Genomic DNA, 22,203 nt, shown 5'->3' on the forward strand with positions numbered 1-22,203 from the left:
ATTACTGGTAGAATCATATTAAATCATCTTAGATTAGCTCTGCTCAACTATTCAAGAATGTAGACTCGTTATATTTGAAAAATGAATGTAAAAAGATTACATTCATTTTTCAAATGTGGGACAGATTTTTAATATGATGCAAAATACATGAGATTTTTCAGTAAAAAATAATGTAGTACTTGTATTATTTTATAAATTTAGCATTTATATTCATTTTATTCGAGTCAAGGGATGTGTGAAGTTGAAAGAAATACTGAGACTGCAATATATTTGCTGTCAACAAATTTGAATACACATCAATAGCATGTAACTTCTTTGGTCCTGACCATTCACTTTCCTAGGCATACTCTTCACCATTTCATAATGAATGAGGTATTTTGTGTGCACTGATCTGTCATACATGACCTATTTCATATGTTTGCATTTTGTGCAAGCCTGTTCAGTTTTACCACATGATTTTCTCCAAACTATCTAGCTATACCATGCACAGTTTTACACTATGACAGTGCCTTGTGTTAAGTGAAAATACGTTTATTCCATAAAACTACCACAATGTAGGAAACGTATTATGCAGAAGTGTTGCAGATCCATCCAAGCACACTACTGCTAAAGTTTTCCCTGGAATATGCCACATCTTCACTTGACTGTCCAATCACAAAACATTGCAGTGTAGTTTGTCACCATCATAGACTACTTACACTACAGACCAGTCACAGTATTCTTTACACCAGTGCAGTCTGCATTACTGACTGCCATGACTGATGTTTTATTTATTATGTGTAACTGCCATTCCATAGAAATCGGAACTGTGTAGCTCTTACATAGTACTGTTGTGTCCCAATTTATGATTTTTATTCTATCTAATAATTTCCGCTTATCTATGCTCGAGATATCACCAAAATTTTTATATCTAAGTTATTTCTCCCCTTAGTATCCCTAATATTTGTATTATACTGCACCTTTTGGGACATTTAGTTTAAGATATTATATGCAAAAACAAGGAGAAAGAACTAAAATATGTCAGAAAGTGTAACTATGTTGCAGTCGTAACACTTTATCTCGTTTCTTAACACGTTAATTTCCCGCGTGATTAGGTTCGTATTTTTCAAGTGGTGCATTGGACAGCAATTTCAGACAACTTTTTTATCATTGGACAAAAGGTTTATTAAATCCTTAACATGGTACAATTCAAATTTTAGTTATTACTCAATTCAATGCTATACTAAATATTTACAAACTGACATTAGCTTATCATAAATAATTAAGCTATGATCCTATAATGGGTATTACGATCATGCTGCCATACACATTCAACACATAACTTCATATGCCATGGACATGTAAGATTAATTCATACTATTTAACTATCCAACTTAAGTAGCTTAACTAAACCATTTACTGCACTAACACATAACTATGACATTTAAACTTTCTTATACAATATAATAGACATGCAAAATTCTCAGGACACTTAATTACTCATATAACATTAACACTAGCTAGCTTACTTTCAATATATTCTGTCAGATACTAAAGTCCTAGTATTGTTTTCTTGGTCACTTCAACAGTTCAGTATTAGAATAATGATAACTAATACAGACGAATCTTAGTTAATACGAGATATAATTTACAGTACCTTTCTTTCCTGAGTTTTCCATATGGGCCTCTATCTTTTTCTGATTGAAGTATCCTGGTATAACCTCTCCGATAATCTGCTTCTCCTATGTTCCCTTTTGAATTGAACTATGCCTATGCGGTCTTTACCTTTCGTTATTCAGGACACACTTTGAATCGTCTAAATAACGGCTGTGCAACTCGCGACGTGGATATCGATTTCTTTACAGCTTTTCCTTTTTCATGGTTGTCACTGAAGTTGAAACAAAGAATATGCTTTCTTTTCCTTGACTATATGGCATTCTTCGCTTCTTACATAGGAAATACGGAACTGAAATTCCGCTCGCTTTTGTTTCCGTGTTGTGACGACGGAGATATAACTCCAATCTCGCCACTCAGGAAAACACCGTGAAACCCATACAAAGGAGCTCGCGAAGAACTCTCCTGGAACAGAACCAAAAGCCAAAAAGGTCTAAAAGCCTAAAGGTTCTCGGGGGGGGTCCAACCCTTTTTACTTGCTCTCCTAACGGCACCTTCTCTGCCCCCTACTTGATTTTACTTCACCGACCAGTTAGAGTGGCGTTTTTCTGCCAAACGTCCTTTGGTCAGCGAGCCCATAACGATGTCTTCATCCGGGAATCAGCCCTGAGTGATAGTCTGTTGTTTTTCTTTTGCTAGCCTCTAACTTAATCCCCTTTCCAAATTTCTCTATGAACTTACTTAATATTTTAATCTCTAGCCTCTCACATACCATCTCTTATGACTAATCCTTTTCTGTCTTATTTAGTTAAATTTTCTCTTTTATATCATATTACAACATTAATATATTCTTTCTTTTTGTTAGTTAGTTCAACAAACACCTTTATATTTTATATATTTTATTGGATGCAAGAATGTTTGTTTTTCTTTTAATTAATTCATCTCTTATCTTTTATGCAGGGTTTTTAATTTATTTATTCTTCATGTTACACCATGATAGCTGAGAATTCTACATTCTTAAGATATCAGGTGTAACAGTGCTTTTAATCTGAAACCCTATATATTCTATGAACTCTATTTCGCATCAGATTGCCAAAATTTCTGTACCACTCTTCCAAGCACTGTTCGGGCCCCTTGATGTTTAGCTTCTGATGCATCTCTTGGCTGATAAGAATACCAGCAGTTTTGGATGATGCATTTTTATTTTATTAGGGTTATTTTATTCACACAAAAACACAAGGAAATAAGTGAATAATATTTATTCAAAGGCCATATATTTTTGCCTGAAAATTACACACCATCACCAATGGCAAATCATTTGTTTAATATAAAATAGAATGCGGTTAGATCTGAAATGGGCAGCCTCACTCTAAATGAAGTCACCTTTCCAGAGTCTAACAGAAGATATCCATTAAATGAGCATACTTATCATTTGGCACAATTTAACTATGTTTTAAAAGAAATAACAACTGGCAAATTAGAATAAGAACTGTTAGTGTGTTAATACTTTAATGTAACTGTAAGTCAACAAAAGGGCTCACATGAAAATAATTATCAGTGAATTTCTACACGTGAAAGAATGCCAACAATTCGGTAAGAAGGGGCAAAGGTCGCCCAATACTACAATAGCAGCGTAAGCGTCCGTGGGTGCTACCTCTAAGAAAACATCAAGACACATGCATTCCTGGAATTGGAAAGCCCCCGTATGAGGATCAGTGAAGTCACCCAGTCGGGGACGAATCGGAAGGGCGAAAGGAGAGATCAAACTTGGAAAGGTTCAAAACGATCAAACTCTTGGGGAGCATATAAAACCTGCAACACAGAATTGAAACTGCCCCCATTTTGTTTGTTCCTGTATTCTCACCGTGTGCTTCGTGATTCAGTTCTTATCTTTAAGAGCTGATCTCCGAGAAAATCCAGTATGGCACCGCCATAGAACACGGCAAGCCATCAGTAAGGAACAGCATTGACGTAAATCCTTAGAAAAGAAACCGAGCACATGATTCCCACGTGGCAACAGAATCAAGGCAGCCAGAACTTCGTAAGAAGGAAGGATGGAGAAGAACCTGAGATAGTGTAGATAAGTACAGTCATACCCCGACTTATGCGAATCCAGAGTTACGCAGTTTCTTATATGTACGTATTCCCGTCCTGCTTCACGCCTCACCACTAGTCGTATCTTTCAGGCACCGGCCGCATTCACCAGTGTTGCACAGAATGTGCAACACTGGCAAATGCGGCTGGCACCTGAAAGATACTTTTGGCTAATAGAAATGGAAGAAAGTGTATCTCAAATTTATGATATGGATAAGCATGAAGAATTAATATATGTGTGTGAATGACTCTATACCATTAGACTGAATTCTGAGAACTATTAACTTACTGGAGATTCTGTCGTGACCTACTCGAGGGAGATTAATAACGTGCCAAATACCTAGCTGGCTCCTATTAAGTTGTAAACTACATATTTGATAAGTTGAAGGAATTGTGTTCTAGAGATTAAGAAATCCATGTCTATCTAAGAATGAGAAAGTGAGAGAAACGTAAAAGTTTTAACCTAGCATTAATATCAATTTTGTCATTGTATTGTAATTAATTATGAATTCATTAAATTTGTTTGTTATTACCTTCCATGCTTGCTCTTCTGACCATATTGACTGATCTAGACCCTTCATAAAAATACGAACCTGGTGATCATATATGCGCACGGGGATATCCTAAGTAAGAAAGAAAAGGGGACACGACTGCAAAACAGACAAAAGGGAAAACCTACAGCTTCTGGTTTTAAGCGAATTATTTTAGTAGCATCTGATACTCTATAACCATCCTTAGGCTGAGTTTGACTCTGTCCTTAAAGCTGGCGCAAGAAATAAATTTGTCTGAGCGAATGTGGATGACTTATTAGAGATCAGGGAATTGGTATTTTCTGGGAACCCAAAATTTAGAGATTGTCAGATTAGCTGTAAGATCATATATTCAGTGTTAGGCAGACGATTTAGGGATATATAAGGGTTAAAGATAGCAGACAGAAGCCAACTTATATATTAAGGTAAAGGAAAGAGTAGTGACCACTAAATCAAATAGCATTATACAAAGGGTAGATAAAAACCAGACATGAATGGATTCATTGAAACAGTGAAAGCTGCATGATTATACATCACAATGCAAAAACAGCAAAGCATTACTGCATCGTCTGAACTTGAATTGGAACGACTGCCTCTCAATGTCAAAGATATGGCTGTTATTTTAATTATACATAATTAGTTTTAATTGATAACACAGTTATCAATTCCAATAATCATTTAATAATACGACTCCTCAGTCATGCCTTTGCACTGTATTTGATTTGCATCACATAGCTCTCACTGTTTCACATCAATCCATTATCTGCATTCTACTTTGTATTAAAATACCTTTCACCACTGGTGGCCTGTAACTTTCAAGCCAAAATATATGGCCTTTGAATCACTTATTTCGTTGTATTTTCATGTGAATGAATTGAAGAAGCCATATAGCACAAGTATCTCTAAAAGAAAAATTGTTAGGGTTACATATAATCAACCACTAAATAGCCATCTTATGACAACCATTTATGAAGTCCCAAAGTTCGAGTGTCAATGGCAGCATATACAGGTATACAGTCATCCTTCGGGGGGGGGGGGGGGGGGGGTATATCTGTTTGCCTTATATATCATTATAATCCATGCATAATAATGAGAACATGACTTTCTTTTAAGGTTACATGGTCATCAGCATTCATATTTACGAATTTAGGGACACAAAACACACGTGTTGAAATGATTATTTTACTTATTATTAATAAAATAACACTTGACGTTTTGACTCCTGTATTGAGGTCATCATCATCAGAAAGATACATGTGTATAGGAAACCAAGCTACATGCTCTTTTAATCTATGCTGTTAATTGATCTTTTTCTTAGCCTGACCTCTAGTGATAATAAATAAATAAAAATAATAATAATAAAATTAAAAAACTACAATAAACTCTGCTAAAGTCCTCCTGTACTAAGATTTGTACAGTCAGATTGTTGTACTAAGATTTTCTTCTGGACTTGTACAGTTCAAGTTGCTATTGAATGTTAAGGGAGGGAGGGAAAAAAAAAAAAAAAAAAAACAAGTCTATGTTTAATCAAGATTTAATTTACCATTATAGAGTGCAAGGGCACATAGCTTGGTTTCCTATACACGTGTATCTTTCTGATGATGACCTCAATACAGGGGTCGAAATGTCAAGTGTTATTTTATTAATAGTAAGTAAAATAATCATTTCAACACGTGTGTTTTGTGTCCCTAAATTCGTAAATATGAATGCTGATCATCCTGTAACCTTAAAAGAAAGTCATCATAATCCATGGAGATTTGACCCACAAGCAGTGCAGCCTCTACGGTAAGCTAAAGATACGTGTTTCCTTGTTAATTAATCGACTAGCCATTTTGAAACGATGTAGAGACAGCAACTTAATACCCAACTGCATTAAACTAAGAAGTTTACATCAGCTAAAGTGCTCCGTATCTATGCCCGGTTGGAAAAAGCGTTGTTAAGGGAACAGATCCACAAGGCACGGAAAAAACTTAGCATCTACCCGAGCCAAAGTTTTACAACTAAAATTAGAGCTATCCAGCTACATTAATCCAGAAATTTGGGATATTTTAGACAGGATCACAGACAACTTGGCCAAGCAAGGAAAAATTAATAATAAAGTTTCAAGCACTAAAACAACATGAAAGCACAAGACAATCAGGACGCCATAATGAAAGGAGCAGCCAATCACAAAATGACATCACAAGGAGCGGCCCAATCACCCACAAACAAAATTAGGAGCAACCAACCACCATTAAACCACGGCCTGGTTATCACCCAATCAAACTACAATCTCACCCAAGGTGAACTTTCACTGCTGGAGAAAGGTCTAAACTATGGCATTGCGGCGAGGGCAGTAAACAAACTTGATATCATTTGTCATATATCGAGAGAGAGGTTTAAGATCCCTCCCTGCCAATCTAGCTGATAAAATACGTATAGAAACATCTTGTATACTAAATTCAAACAAAAAACTAAGCAGCAACCTAAACAAAACGGAAAAACTGGCTCTCAAATCCTTAAAAAAAAAAAAAAATAATAATAATAATAACCAGGACATTATAATCACAAAATCAGATAAAGGGAATGCCACTGTTGTTTTAGATCGAACTTGCATAGAAAAAATGAACCGTTTGGTATCAGACCACAACACCTACCAAATGGTAAACTACAACCCCTACAAAACGCATCAAAAAGAAAACAACTGAATTAATTAAATCCGTTAACACACAGCCAGAAGAAACAACTAAAAAACCATTATGGCCTGCCAAAAATACACAAAACAGACACACCACTACATCTGATTGTTGAAGGAATCGACAGCCCGAATTACCACTTAGCCAAAAAATTAGCTGCCACACTCAAGGAATTGGTAGGTCATTCTCCTTCCTACATAAAAAATACACAACATTTCATAAACAGAATTAAAAACATTAACTCAACAACCAAGATTTATTAGTCAGCTTTGACATAACTTCCCTTTTCACCAATGTCCCAATCAATGATATTATCTTGCTCCTACAGAACATATTTCCACACGACATCATGGCCATCTTTGCCCACGTACTCCGCTCTGGATATTTCATGTGGCAGAACAATTTTTAACTTCAATAAGAGGGTACAGCTATGGGCTTACCACTCCCCCCCAATAGCTAACTTTTATATGGAAGACTTTGAGCAACAAGCTCTAGAGTCAGCGTGCCTCAAGCCCAAAATTTGGCTCAGATACATTGATGATGTTTTTGCCATTTGGCCCCATGGCTGCAAAGCACTAAATACATTCCTTAGCCACCTGAACAAACAACAACAACACGCATCCAATTCACCATTGAAATAGAAAAAAATAACTCTCTTCCGTTCCTAGACACACTCGTCACACGTCTTCCCTCAGGCCGAGGGAAGACGTGTGACGACCGCAGACCTACATACACAAAAATTCTTATCACCACCCAACACAAAAACTAGGGATCATAAGCACCCTTAAACACAGAGCTCAAACTATTTGTTCAAATGAACAAGCTCTAAACCAGGAATACGAGATCATCAACCATACATTTATAAAAAATGAATACAATAAAAAACTATTCACAAGATCCTTCAGAGATACCACTAAAAACAAAAAAGATTTAAAGAATGCTATTGCCATACCTTATGTTAGAGGAATTTCCGAAAAAATAGACAGAACACTACACAAATACATAAAAACCACCTTTAAACCCGCAACAAAATTAAGACTTACTCAGTTCTTCCAAAGATCCTCTTCCACATCTAGCCCACCCAGGGGTTTACAAAATACAATGCGCACGTAACCTACCATACATAGGGCGAACCATCCCAATTAGGAAGGACGAACACAAATGACACATTAAATACCTCCATTTTGGAAAAACCAGCCTTTCTGACCACGCACTTCAAGCATACCACAGAATTGATTGGAAAGGTACCAAGTTCCTACACCACACCAAAACCTGGTTTGAGAGGAAATTTAAAGAAGCATGTGAAATGCTTAAACATCTAAATCTGAACAAAAATGATCTAACCCAGTGGTTCTTAACCAGTGTTCTGCGGAAGGTGAATAGGTGTTCTGCGAGAATTTCTGGAATTTGTCATTTTTAAATTAATTTATCAGCACAAATTAATTTAATTATGGTTTAACTGATGTTTAATTAATTATTAATTATCAATTATTGATGAATAAGATTAATAATAAAAAATCAGCTAAATTAATTATTAATTTATACATTACAAAATAACCCAGGTGTCCCATCAAAATTTCGGGATTTGCCAGTGAAAATAACTTGTGCAAAGATGGAACTAATCTATTAGGTGCTTGAGCTATTGTGAAACACACAAAAAATTAGGTTTGATGTTTATGATTAATTACTTGTAACTGGTATTTGTATATAATAATTTAATGACATTGCAGCATATGTGAATTAGTGAGTAATTGTAAATGTTGATCACCATCAAACTTTGTTTAATATGGAATAGAAAACACTGAAATGATGAAACAAATATTAAAAACTCCTATTTCATGTTTATTATGTTTAAGACTATCGCAAATAAAGTAGCCAAGTAATTAGGCTCTTTGAAACCTAATTAACACGTTCAGGTTGGGGAATTAGCAGGTCACTCACCATGAACGAACCTAACTATCTGGCGAAGCAAGCGAAATTAATGGCAGTTTTGTTCCTGCATGTCATTGAATGCTCCACTTTTCCTAACAGTTTCTTCGATCGTAACTAATCCCGCATTGAGGAAGGGGGAGAAATGTTCTTTTCAGAATATATTAAAAACAAACAATAGTTAAAGAGAATGATATATTTACTAAAGGATGTAAAGAATAGCAAATATAAGGAAGAGAAAGAATAAACATGAATAAAAATATTTTCAGTACTGTAAAATGAATTAATAATTTACATCTGTGATATTATACGTGCACGTTTGTTATAGTATCTGGGGGTGGAGTGAGGAATACGTGATCCTATAACTCTAGACTTTCATATTTGCATTTATGATGGGCATAATTAAAAAAAAAAAAAAAATTATGAATAGATGGAAAGGAATTTGGTTGCAAAATATAAATCACTAACAGCCACTATACTGCAAATGCAAGAAAAACAAGTAGTTTTATTGTATCACTGAATAAGGTATGGAAACATTTGCAGTCTGTAATATGTTTGTCAACAAATAGTGCAATTAGAGACAACTGGAATAAAAAGAGCACTACTTAAGGAAACACCTCCCCTGCCACAGAAATTGTGCTGCATAGATGGAAGCAAAACCATTTGTTGTACTGCCAAACACAGTATGTGACTAAAAACAACTGTCCTAACATTTGTCCAAATTTTCAATTACATGAAATAACTTGGATTACATTTGAAATTTTTGATGCTAATAAGACAAATCACAAATCGTCATGCTTTTCAAGGATTTAGGCCTAGAGTATCCTGTTCTGGCCTTAGAAGTAATTGTTGAATCTCTTTAAAGGACATCCTGGTTTTCTTATTCCTAATGGTTTGTAATTTAAGGCTTGTTTTGGTAATCTTTCTGTTTTCATTCTTTCAACCTGTTCCACCCATTTATTGTATATATTTTTTAATTTTTTTCTATTACTGATTCCTGATTTAAATTCATAATTTCTTCATTTCTTTTATGGTTGAATAGAGTATACTTTGCAGATCACAAATGCTAACTTCAAATAAAATTCTACCGAAAGAGTTGCAACATGCCACATAAATAAACTTTGTGTCAGAGAGGCAGCCCAATGCAGAGCAGCACACAAACAAGCAGCAATAAAATTCTACTGAAAGGGTTGCAACTAACTAACATGTCGCATCAAGTTTGCGTCAGTTCAGCCCACCCACACGACATGGAAGCGACACACAAGCAGTAATGAGAAGTCCTGTTGCTATGATAATCATGTGAAACACTTCCCAACATGAACATATTAATGCTTTGATATGGTGGTTAATCCTATTTGCATAGTGCATTATAGCTATCATTTGCAAGTGTTCTGGCTGGTTTGCCTGTTTTGCAGGATGAAAAACCAGTCTCCAGGAGGGGAAACCCCACCACTTTCTTTTGAGATTGGCTAATTTATTTTAAACTACTGTTTTTCAAACTTTTCTGACTACAACCAAATAAAAAAATACATTTTATAACACATGTGCATACACACACAATACACAAAATAAAGCTGAGAAGTGATACCCTGAGGGAATTGATGTTGTACAATACAAGGCAACTTGAAGCTATAATGGAGCAAACTCACATTACTTCACCACCTTCCAAAAATCAGTTTAATATCTTGTGGCCCATGTCAGATATTAAGCTGATAAGAACAGGTGCTACACTTAATTTATTGAAAAGGCTAAGAAGCAAAAAGTGTATCTGTTCTTATCAGTTTAATATCTGATACAGGCCCCATGGCTCCCCAAGATATTAGACCTGACTTTTGGAGGGCAGTGAAGTGTGTGTGACTTCCTCCACCTTTGCGATGAGTTGCTCTGGGTCAGCTCTTTAGATTGTCACTTAAAAAAAAAAATGGTCATGACCTGCTAAATTGAACACTGAAAAAGGTTTTTGCATCTAGGTGGGATTTGGAACCAGAGGGCATCATTGAAACTAATAACCTACAGAGGCATTCAAATTAGTATTTATAATTATTTTATAAAAGAATTGGTGCTTTCATATTTTGCACTAATCATCCAAAGAGTTAATTGATATATTAATCTGAACATATATTAACACACATTATACAAAAGTGTGTCAAAGTTTTCATTGGTAATGATCCCCCCACCCCTTTCTGAAAATATTTGAATATATTTTCTGAGATGAAAGTAGTGTCACTAATCTTCCAGTGTTTCTGTTTTCTGGCATACTTCACATTGCAAAGATGAAAAAGATAAAGAAATTTAGTGGTTGTTTGTGGTCAACATTTTTCATTTAGTGTAATTTAGCATTGCCATTTGGAAAAACTAAATTTCAACTTTGATGGCTAGATAGGTTGGGCATAAATGATTTTAAAAATGTATATGGGTGTTCTAAGAAAAAGAATGAAGTAAAGGAAGCCAGTATGAAACATGCAAAAATACAGTAACAACACAAATTGCTTAATGAAGGTTAAGAATAAACATATCTAGCATTTAAGGAGGAAGGAACAAGCAACAGCCATTAACAATAGAAGCTTAAAGAAAAACTGAATAAAAATTTAAATTTAAAAATAGAAATTTTTGTTATTTATATACAATTTCACTAGTCAATTCTGTGTTAAAGCTATAGGGTAGTCATGAAGTCTTGCACTGGCTTTAAATTTTAATAAGGGATACAAATAATGGTGAACTAGTCAAAAGTATAGGAAAGTTCATGTCATAAATTTTTATTCTTAATGCAGTTTTTAATGATTATACTTCAACATGACTACCATCATTGTTGCATGAACACATTACACAATTGATGCACCGATATTGCTTGAATTGCATTGTTATTCTGACAAATGAAAGAGTTTGAGAACAGGAATCAAACCTTGGAGATTCAGTGGCAAACTCTGAAGAAAACATTGATTGATTCTGCCAGAGAGGCATGTGGTGAGGTTGTCTGTAAGGATAAAAAAATCAGAACTCCCTGGTGAACACAGGAAGTTAAAGAGGCAGTGAAGGAAAAGAAGAAAGCATACCAAAAGTTCCTGTCAAATAAGTCAGCTTGTGCTCTTAGAGAATACAGAGACAAATGCAAGAATGCTAAACACTGTGTAAAACTAGCTAAACAAAAGTCATGGGAGGACTTTGCAAGAATATAGAAAATAAATATCAAGAAGGTGGCAAAATATTCTGGAGGTTGTTGAAGAAGCTTAGGAATGGAGGAAAGAGTGCTGTAAAAGGAGTTAGAGATGATAAAGGTGACATGAAAACGGGAGAAAAAGATATCCTTGAAGTATGGAGTAATTACTTTGAAAAACTGCTAAATGAAACGAGCAGTGATGACAGCACAGTGGTAAAAAACACTGACCAGGCAAGTAGTCAGGAATACATATCCATACTTGAAGTAGAAAAAGCCATCAAAGGCTTGAAATGTGGAAAGGCAGCAGGAGTAGATGATATTCGACCAGAAATGCTGAAGTATGGTGGTATAAGAGCCTTACAGTGGCTGCACTGCATAGTTCAGAAAGCCTGGACAGAGGGACGAATTCCCGATGATTGGAGTACAGCTCTCATAGTACCCATATATAAAAAGGGAAATAAAACTGCATGTGAGAATTACAGAGGTATTTCCCTACTGAGTGTTCCTGGCAAGATCTATGCAAGTATACTTGAGAAACGGTTGAGAAGAATTGTGGAAGAAAAGCTTGGTGAAGAACAAGCTGGATTCAGGCCAAATAGAGGCTGTCAGGATCAGATCTTCACTTTACGACAAATAGTCGAGAAATCATGGGAATATAACAAAGATCTGTATTTAAGTTTTGTCGATCTGGAAAAGGCATATGACAAGGTGCCAAGAGAGAAGCTATTCAATACGCTGCAGTTATATGGTGTCGATGGGGCATTATATCAAGCAATACTTAGTTTATTTGTGTTGTAAGTCAGCAGTTAGAATTGAAGGAAGTACAGGAAGATGGTTTAATGTTAAATCTGGTGTGAGACAAGGATGTACATTATCCCCTCTGTTATTCATTATCTATATGGATCACATTATGAAGGAAAGTGGTATTAAAAATGATATCAAAATTGGAGATGTTAATGTCAGCTCTTTGCTTTATGCGGATGATGTTATACTTCTAAATAAATCCGCTACAAGTCTGCAAGATTCTCTGACTAAATTGAATAGCTGTTGGAATAGATATGGTATGAAGGTCAGCAATAAAAAGACAAAGACAATGAAAATAGGCAGAATCATCGAAAATGTCAACTGTGTTGTGAATGGAGAACCTGTGGAACAAGTAAAACATTTCAGCTATTTAGGCACGATTTTTACTGAAGATGGTAAATTAAATATAGAAATAGACAACAGAATCAGCAAAGCTGGTATGGTGGGAAGTCAATTAAATAAATTCATATGGAATAAGAGAGAAATTAGTCGGAACACTAAATTAGCTGTATACAAGACAGTGTTCAAACCAGTTTTAACTTATGGATCTGAGAGCTGGGTCAGAAGTAAAACACTTGACCAAAGACTAGAGACCACAGATATGAGAGTCCTGAGAAAGATTATAGGCGTGAACAGATGGCATCAATGGCAGTATCATGTTAAAAACGAGGATATTAGGAAAGAACTTGACATTGTCAGCATTCAGGAATGCGTTAGCAGAGCTAATCTCAGGTGGTATGGTCACTTAAACAGAATGGGCGAAGAAAGATTAGCAAAACAAGTGTTCTATGCCAGGTTGGCAGCAAAACGACACAGAGGAAGACCAAGATATAGGTGGATTGATAAGGTACAAAGTGCTTTAGACGATAGAAATATAAGATCTGATAATGTTGGAGTGTTGACAAGTAACAGACTGATTTGGAGGAAAATTGTAGATAGGAAATTAATAGTGATGTAATTTTTTTCATGTAGTACTGTCATATCCTGTACACCCCTTGAGGGTACATGGCAGGAATTTGATGATGATGATGATTCTGACCTTGGCTTCATCCAAAGAACAAGTGTTTTGACATGGTCCTCTACAAAAAAAAAAAAAAAAAAAAAGGGGGGGGGGTAGATCAGGCAAACATGGCAGCCAAGCAATTGATCTATCTGCCTCTACCAATCCATCTGTTTTGGAAAGCATATAAAAACTGTCACACATTCAGGGTCTAAGATGTGAACTTTTATGATTTTTATAACTTTAAATTTAAAACTGGTGGAGGACTTTTTACACATGCATTATACAAAATGTGTCCAAGTTTTCATTCGTAATGACTTAAAAGCTTTATTTAAAATGTAGATTTTTCATTCTTTTTTTCTTTCTTTCCTTTCTAAAAATATTTTAATATTTTTTTAGAAAAAAAGTAGTGTCAGTAATCTATCAATTTTTCTGTTTTCTGGCATACTTCACATCCCAAAGACGAAAAAGTTCTCCATACTTGCATTGGTGTGATATTCTCTCTAGCCAAAAGTTAAGGCTAGAAAATTAATAATCAGATCAAAAGTTGGATTTAATTTTATTAAAATGACACGGTTTTAATTATCTGAAACGTTGAAGTGTTTTTTACATTAATAGGAAGAAGAATTGAAGTAAAAATTATAACCGCTGGTTATTATGACAGCGAAGATGGCAAAGATTTTCATGCACTTTCTGACGAAGAAACTCAACAATTTCAAACAATGATAATGACACTTCTGGTAAGCCTGTTTTTTAAATAGTAATTGTCATGTTAATTTATTAATGTCATTTTCTTCTTTGCGACTGCATTTTTGTTTGAAATGAAATTCTTTGTTTTCTTTTGAAAAAGAATTATTTGTTCAGATTTAAAAAAAAGATGTTTTGCCATGAGTTGCTTGTCTGGAAAAGAAACTAATTCAAATGTTATGTGACATCACAGATCTTTGAGATAAGGTGTCACACACTTTATCAAGGAAAAATTTAGTTTATGAAACAAGTTTACTTGTCTCTTATAGACCATTGCTTTATTTTTAGTTCATTCACATAAAGTTCAGATGTTTTTTTATTTATTTGGTTTGTAATAAGTATATTGTCCATCGTTCTGTTATACTACTGAAAACTTAACCTGCAGGCTCGACCTCCATCTGATTCATTTAGCCTACCAAGAGTAAAATGACATCAAACTGATTAGCCTGAATTAAATTTTTTGTAAGGTGGGAGTCCATCAGCATAGTTTATTCATACTTAAACTATGATGAACCCTTCATCCAAGTGTAAACAGAAGTTTGCATACAACTAGGCTACTTGTATATAGTCTGTTAACTTCATCTTCCTCAGTATCCCGAATTCTACTCCCCTTTAGACACGTGTATTGCTATGCATTATTGGAAGGGTCACTATTCAGGCCAGTTTTAACCATTATTGAAATCTCACCAGTGAGAACTAGAACTGTGGTTGATTAAGTGTAGAAATCATATTTTGCATATACAAGTAGTAAAATGGTGTATCACCATATTATTAAAATACTTTGGATCAGAGATAGTTGTAAAAAGTTTTTTCACTTGATTACAAAGTAAATTATACTTGACAAGAAAATATGCTTCTTTTTTCTTTTTTTTTTTTTTTTTGGTCCTTTTCACTAAATATGATACATTATATTGGATTTATTGGACCATGGTTTAGATAAAACATGTACATAATCGTCGACAAGTTTCGCTAGCTGGGGTCTGTCTGGCTTTATCAAGATGGGTTACTAACATTAAATGCTAACAAAAGAATGCAGTAACAACTTAAAAAACAGTTAAACAAATTGAAGAGCATGCGTGACATCAAAAGCATAAAGACTTAGTCATTGTTATTAAACCGCGTTTTATAATTTTTCGCGTAATTGAGTTCTGCTAAACATAATGAATTAAGTTTTTTCAAATATCTTTTAATATTATGCCTTGGTTCCTATTGAGGTTGTCTCCTGTCCATAGTACTGCTGCAGCTTCTTTAAAGGTTCTACCTCTGTAATCCTCTTCAGTGTATGGCATCGAGCTGTTGTCCAAGTCTATGGAATGGTTTGAAATTGAGAAATGATGTGCTAATCCTGTGTTCTTATTTACATCACCGACATGTTCCTTCTTTCGGATTTCTAAGCTTCGTGAAGTTTGGCCTATGTAAGTCAGTCCATACGAACACGGTATGCTGTAAACCCCTGCGTATTTGTAGAGAGCAATGCTGTCCTTAGGAGATCTTAATAAGTGCCATGTAGTTAAAATAGCTTGCTATTTTGATGGAGACCAAGCCTGCATAAGGTATGACAATGGATGACATGTACTGTGTCACTAGAGGTTGTTTTTAATTATATTTTTTGATATAAGTGAGAGCTCAGCGAGTACATCTTTTTTTCCTCTGTGATGATATTTTTTACTCTTTTTTTTAACATATATATATGATGCTAAGTTTCTGTGCATAATGATGATTAGATGTAAAATGAAGATAACGTCCAGTGTCTGTAGGTTTGCAATGGATTGTAAGCTTGATTTGTCCATTATCTTGTTTTTTAACTAATACATCCAAAAAAGGTAATTGATGGTTGTAATTGCTGTAAACTCCTGCGTACAAATACGCAGGGATTTACAGCATACCGTGTTCGTGTGGACCGACTTCTTCTGAATCCGAAAGAAGGAACATGTCGGTGATGTAAATAATAACAGAACAGACACCTCAGGATTAGCACATCATTTCTCAATTTCGAACCATTCCATAGACTGGGACAACAGCTCGATGCCATACATTGAAGAGGATTACAGATGTAGAACCTTTAAAGAAGCTGCAATAGTACTACGGACAGGAGACAACCTCAATAGGAAGGCATAATATTAAAAGATATTTAGAAAAACTTAATTCATTATGTTTAACAGAACTAAATTAAGCGAAAAATTATAAAATGCGGTTTAATAACAATGACTAAGTCTCCACACTTTATGCCTTTCATGTCACACGTGCTCTTCAATTTGTTTAACTGTTTTTTAAGTCATTAGTGCATTCTTTTGTTAACATTTAATGTTAGTATAACCTTACCCGTGTTGATAAAGCCAGACAGACCCCAGCTGGCGAAACTTGTCGACGGTTATGTGCATATGCTTTATCTGAACCATGGTCCAATAAATCCAATGTAATGTATCATATTTAGAAAATATGCTTGTTTAATCCTTTACCCGTAAAGTTTGCCCGTGAAGTATTTTCTTGACTAGGCTACTTGTACTGAGCGGCCTCTATATACAAGTAGTCCAGTCACGAAGATGCTTTTCACGCAAACTTTGTTGGCTTACACCTGGGTGAAGGATTAAACAATAATATAATTTCTTGTTAAGCATCATTTACTTTATAACTAAATGAAACACTTTCCAATCTACTTTTCCAAGGAATTCAAATTTAATCTTCAATTATTACTCATTACAGTTTCCCCTATATTTCCACCTCTTGTATCCTGATGATCATAACTATAAATTCACATGTATGCCACAGTAATTAACTTTTTAATAATATGTAAATATTTCGTTTTAAGTATCATAAGACATCATCAGTACAGTCATTAAACAATAGGAATTACATTCAAAAAAACCATTAGCGAGCATGCCTACATTGTAATCCTTCTATGTATACAATAGCATGTTTAAGGACTAAATACTATTGGGCTGTAATTAAATTAAATTATAACTGATACATTTATTTTATACAGTTGAGGATAACAATTTCCCAGACGTTTGGGATAGTGAGACAGTTATTATGGTTAAGATTGGGTCTGCCATAAGGCTTCAGCACTTTCTTTATACAATATCTTCATGTTTATATATGGATTGATGTAGTAGCTTGGTATGTTGCCATTGGATCCTGTGGGTGGCATTTCCACCTCCATGTTGTGCAAGACTAGATTTGTTAAGTTCTCCTCCACCCCAATAGTATACCTCTAATCTTTCACCAGGACATCAGAAAATTACTTAGTAACCTTGATAATAGGTCCCTTGGTCAAGGTATCCCTCCAATTGTACTAAGAGCTTGTATCCAGTCTGCTCCTACAAGGGAAGATAGTCAGCCATCAAACCATTATCCACATCTCAGTACTCAAGTGATAGAGAAGGTCAACAGTCAGCTTCTTTACTACCTAAAGAAGCTGGTTGTTGATGATCCATAGTAGATGAGGATCTATATTAATTAGTGATCATCAATATGGATTCTGCTATCCTTGTTCTACAGCTGCCTTCCTCACTAACCTTATGCACTTTTGGACACAGGCCAGGCAATGATTTGGAGAAACTCACATGGTCACTCTTTATTTCAAAAGCATTTGATGAGTCTGTCATTATAGCTTTCTTACCAAGCTACTATACTATCTTATGGCAGATTGTTCCTCCCTCCCAATTTTTCCAGCAATGCCAAAGATTCCAAAGGCTCTGTACTTTCATCTAGATAAAAATCTTATCTAACATCCATTCCTATTCACAGCTTTGCTGATGACAGCATACTCCATTCCTCTTTGTCATTTACAAACCCTTGTAGTATGCTTTCAAATGATCCAAGCTTCAAGATCTTCAGTCACCAATGACTTAAACAGTGATCTTATAGCCATCGTTAAGTAAGGTGAAAATAATCTAGTGAATTTTAAGGCTGTGAAAATGCAGTCCTGCCTTATTAAAGAGAGAACTTATCTCTCTCTTCCTCAAGAATACAGTATTTTGGAGGCTGATAAGGCTATAGATGTGTGTTTATGCAAGTCAGACTAAGAAGAGAAAAGCAACCATGGTTGGTGTATGGAATTGATCAAAACTGAGGAAGAGCAACCATACATCACTCTTCCTCACTTTTGATATAGGTTTTCAACCCTCTCTGGATGGGTTTGAAAACTTGTATCAATAGTGTTGAAACCTTTACCTCCAAGTAAATAGTGGGTTCTTATAAAACAAAGTTAGTACAGATTATTTACAAATGTTAACTGCTTATGTCTAGCTGGGTAATTTCAAGTTATAATAATAAAGATGTTGTATTTGTTATTTTAAACATAGGTTTATGGTTATAAGTTAGTTATATTTTAAATTATGTTATATTATTCAAAATGTGATGTTTGTAATGATAATTGTTAACTTTCTTTTGACACCTTAATACTTGATTGTATTAATTTATTAATGCATATTAGAGAAAAATTCCTATGATTTATTGAAAAGGAGATAATGCAAAATGCTAAATTTTATAAAAGCCCCTAAACAACTATATTCCACCGCAACATATCCTACAGTTGTGTTGAATTTCTCAAAACCTTCAGCAGTGTAAAAGTTTCAAACAGTGTGACATCTGTCATCGTTTATTTAATAAATATTCATAGTTAAGTGAAATTAATTTGTTAGTTTTAAGGAAAAACAAGATAAATGAGTAGAAGAATTGCACACGGAAACAAAACATTTTGGCTATATAAAGATTTCTTGTTAGGAGATTTGCCTGTATGCTTGAAAAGAAAGCTATCTAATATGTGCATTATTCCAATCTTAACATAACAAAGAGATAGGAGTAGGAGCCATTGTGAAGTATTATTAAAGCATGTAAATGGAGATGAGCTGACCATATTAGATTACCAGACAAAAAGGTGGACAAAATTAAGCACTGAGTGAATACTAAGAGTTGCCAAAAAATAAGATGGAGGGATGATCACATGAGATGGTGGACAGTAGCTAAATGCAGGCAGAACTGAAAATTTATATTATATCCAGCAATGGATGGAAACGGGCTAAAGAAGAAGCTGGAATTCTCACAGAAGCTGAAGTAGTGGAAGAAGCAATTTTACATTTGGATGCAACCACTTGGATTAATGGAAGATGGAAGAGAAAAGTGCTTTTGGAATGCTGTTTTCAGATGCTACTATCTCCTTTAATTTAATGAACTTATCGCAAATTGGTTTAATAGAAAAAAATCTGACAAATAGATAATATTCAACTTAGAATCAAAACTACAGCAAGTTAACTCTGTACCAGTCTCTGCCACAACTCTGTCTAAATCTGTAATGATAGATCTCATTTTTACTTTTTTTTCTTATAAGTCGTGGCTGTAAATGACTCGGTCCCTTATGTATTGTTATTAACTAAAGGTTACTCCTTTAGTTTTCTGTTTGTTAATTATGTAAGGCCAGCTAAATATAGTGTTACCTGGGGATAAGAGAGATTAATAAAATTCCTTCTCTCACAAATAGGATTAAAACTTGGGACCTTCTAGGCAAGTGATACATGGTGAAATAAGCAATTCTCATTGTAAAATTACATTTAAAAAATGAAAATTTGGAATTACACAAATACACTGATGTATTTCACCATAACAGGTTAAAGTAAAACACCAAAACCAATTTGCAGTATTACATTTAATTTAAACACAAAATATAATTAATTGGGAAAAGGAATTTATTTTTAATTTAATAACTTTTAAAATGGATCTTGTAATTAAGGCCAAAAAATAATATCGCTCACATATGATAAATAAGCTTTTTTGTTGTTGGTAATGAGGAAGCCATTTTTAATTTGCATATCAGTGAATTAAAATCGTCTAGGAAGTTAACACAACAGACAATAGAAATATGCAAGTTTCTGTTCTGTTCCTAATCTAATTGTGCTTATAAGTGAAGAATGGCAAACAGAGGATAGTATGCGAGACTGAAGTATACATAATCCAGGAACAGTCTTTTTGTTACAGACTCAGCACATCTTAAAAGGAAAAATATTTGACACATGACAATATCCACATGCTTCTTAGTACTGTACTCCAATTATAATCATGCTTAATTAGCCTGGCATTGAAAACAGGTGTTACACTTTTGCCATAACCGTGTAGCATAATTGTTAGTTTCTTAATGATTTTATGCCTTGCACTGGTTTTGAGTATAGATGTGAATGGGTGAAGACACTTCACTAAAACTGGAAAATGTTTTAAAAATTAAAGATTTATCTTAAAATTACTGTACATTTCCATTCAGTGAACATATCCAACAGATATATTCTTTCTAACTGGCTAGTTGCAAATACAGAACTATGCACTGCCTAACTTAATTCTGGTTTAAATAATACAGATTTGTTTCAAGTATACTAATCGTGAGTTTTTCTTTTTAAATTCTTAGACAGGTAATCAGGAGGCAGTGCAAGAATTAGAAAGACACAAAAAACTAGAACAAAACTATCAGTTTGTTTGGGGAAAACATAAAACAGAATCTGAGAAAGATGAAGAAGAGTAAAGATCCTGTTTTGCATATTCTAGTCAAACAATTTTTTTTTATCATGTATCCAGTGAATTTTAGTATTCTGTCCATTTATTTGTAAATTCAAAAAACTTATTTGATAATAAAGATTACTATGAGTACCATATATCAACAATGATAAATATCAAAAAAAAACCTTAATATTTCTGAAATTAAAAATTACCTAAAAATCATTGAGAAAAAATTCTCTTAAACATTATGGAAAAAAATAAATAAATAAACCACATTTGCATCCTCCAATCACCATTTTACAATATATACAAAGAAATGTATAACAGAAACTCAACTGGAGTTGAGTTTATACATTTTTATTAGTTGCTTAAATTTCACATCCATAAAATAGAAAAACAAATGAGTAGTTTTAAAAATATATTCAATAGATTTTAAGAATATACCTGTTATTAAAAAAAACTTTCTCCATTCTAATAGTTATTAAAGTAAGGAAATAACAGATGCTTGCTTCTATAATAATTGCAAAAAAAAAAGTACTGAGAAGGCAGGACATTGGCTGATCACCTGGTGTTTTTACTGTATCACTTCTTAGTCAAGGAGGGGAAATTTTTTTTTTTTTTTTTTTTTTTACAGCTGGAGGTTGTAATCCTGAGAGAAAACATTGTTTAAAAGAAGACAAGAATGTGGTTCAGTAGGTTGTGTACAGTAGCTGATCATTTCCACATTAAAGGAAAGTAAAAGAATCATGGTCAACCTTTATAGAACAGTATTTGAATAAATTACTTGGATTTTTTTTTTTTTTTTTTTTTCCAACCAATAAGTGAAAGGTACCAATATGTCTGTGACTTTTTCTTTTTAATAGTTGAAGATCACAGTCTTTGGGAAGACAGTGAGGAAAGCTGTTCTCAGTGTGTAGATAGAATGAATGATGAGAAAGCAGTTGGTTCATTAAATTAATGGCGACTAGCAACTGCCTTGTTCTTATAGTTTTGGAAGAATTATACAGTCTAAGAGCATTGTCCATACCTGTAGAAGATACATAATTCAGAAACTGAACATTTGTGAGAGGAAGAGAAGGTCCAAAATCTGTGAACAGATTTGGAATTTATAGTGTTAGCAGTTGGATAAGTAAAAAGTAAGGGAAAATGATGAGATCTGTCTTGCAAAGAATGAGAATTGTGTTTTGATAG

General features: G+C 34.2%; 1 protein-coding gene and 1 pseudogene across 1 annotated transcript in view; one reads left to right on the plus strand and one right to left on the minus strand.

Moving 5' to 3' along the window:
- The window catches only part of LOC150098777 (protein OS-9-like), a 210,522-nt gene extending 189,355 nt beyond the window's left edge, over nucleotides 1–21,167 (plus strand). Inside the window, exons 13-14 of the mRNA XM_090405721.1 lie at nucleotides 14,401–14,522; nucleotides 20,924–21,167. Of these exons, the coding sequence (XP_090261847.1) occupies nucleotides 14,401–14,522; nucleotides 20,924–21,037 (236 nt within the window). The 3' untranslated portion in view covers nucleotides 21,038–21,167. The remainder of the gene's footprint in view (nucleotides 1–14,400; nucleotides 14,523–20,923) is intronic.
- LOC150098778 (U2 spliceosomal RNA) lies at nucleotides 10,401–10,573 on the minus strand (annotated as a pseudogene).
- Nucleotides 21,168–22,203: the final 1,036 nt, after the last annotated feature.

Source organism: Typopeltis vanoorti, chromosome 15 (assembly GCF_054136105.1).
Source record: "Typopeltis vanoorti isolate ZY-2024b chromosome 15, IOZ_Tvanoo_1.0, whole genome shotgun sequence".
Taxonomy (NCBI): Eukaryota; Metazoa; Arthropoda; class Arachnida; order Uropygi; family Thelyphonidae; genus Typopeltis; species Typopeltis vanoorti.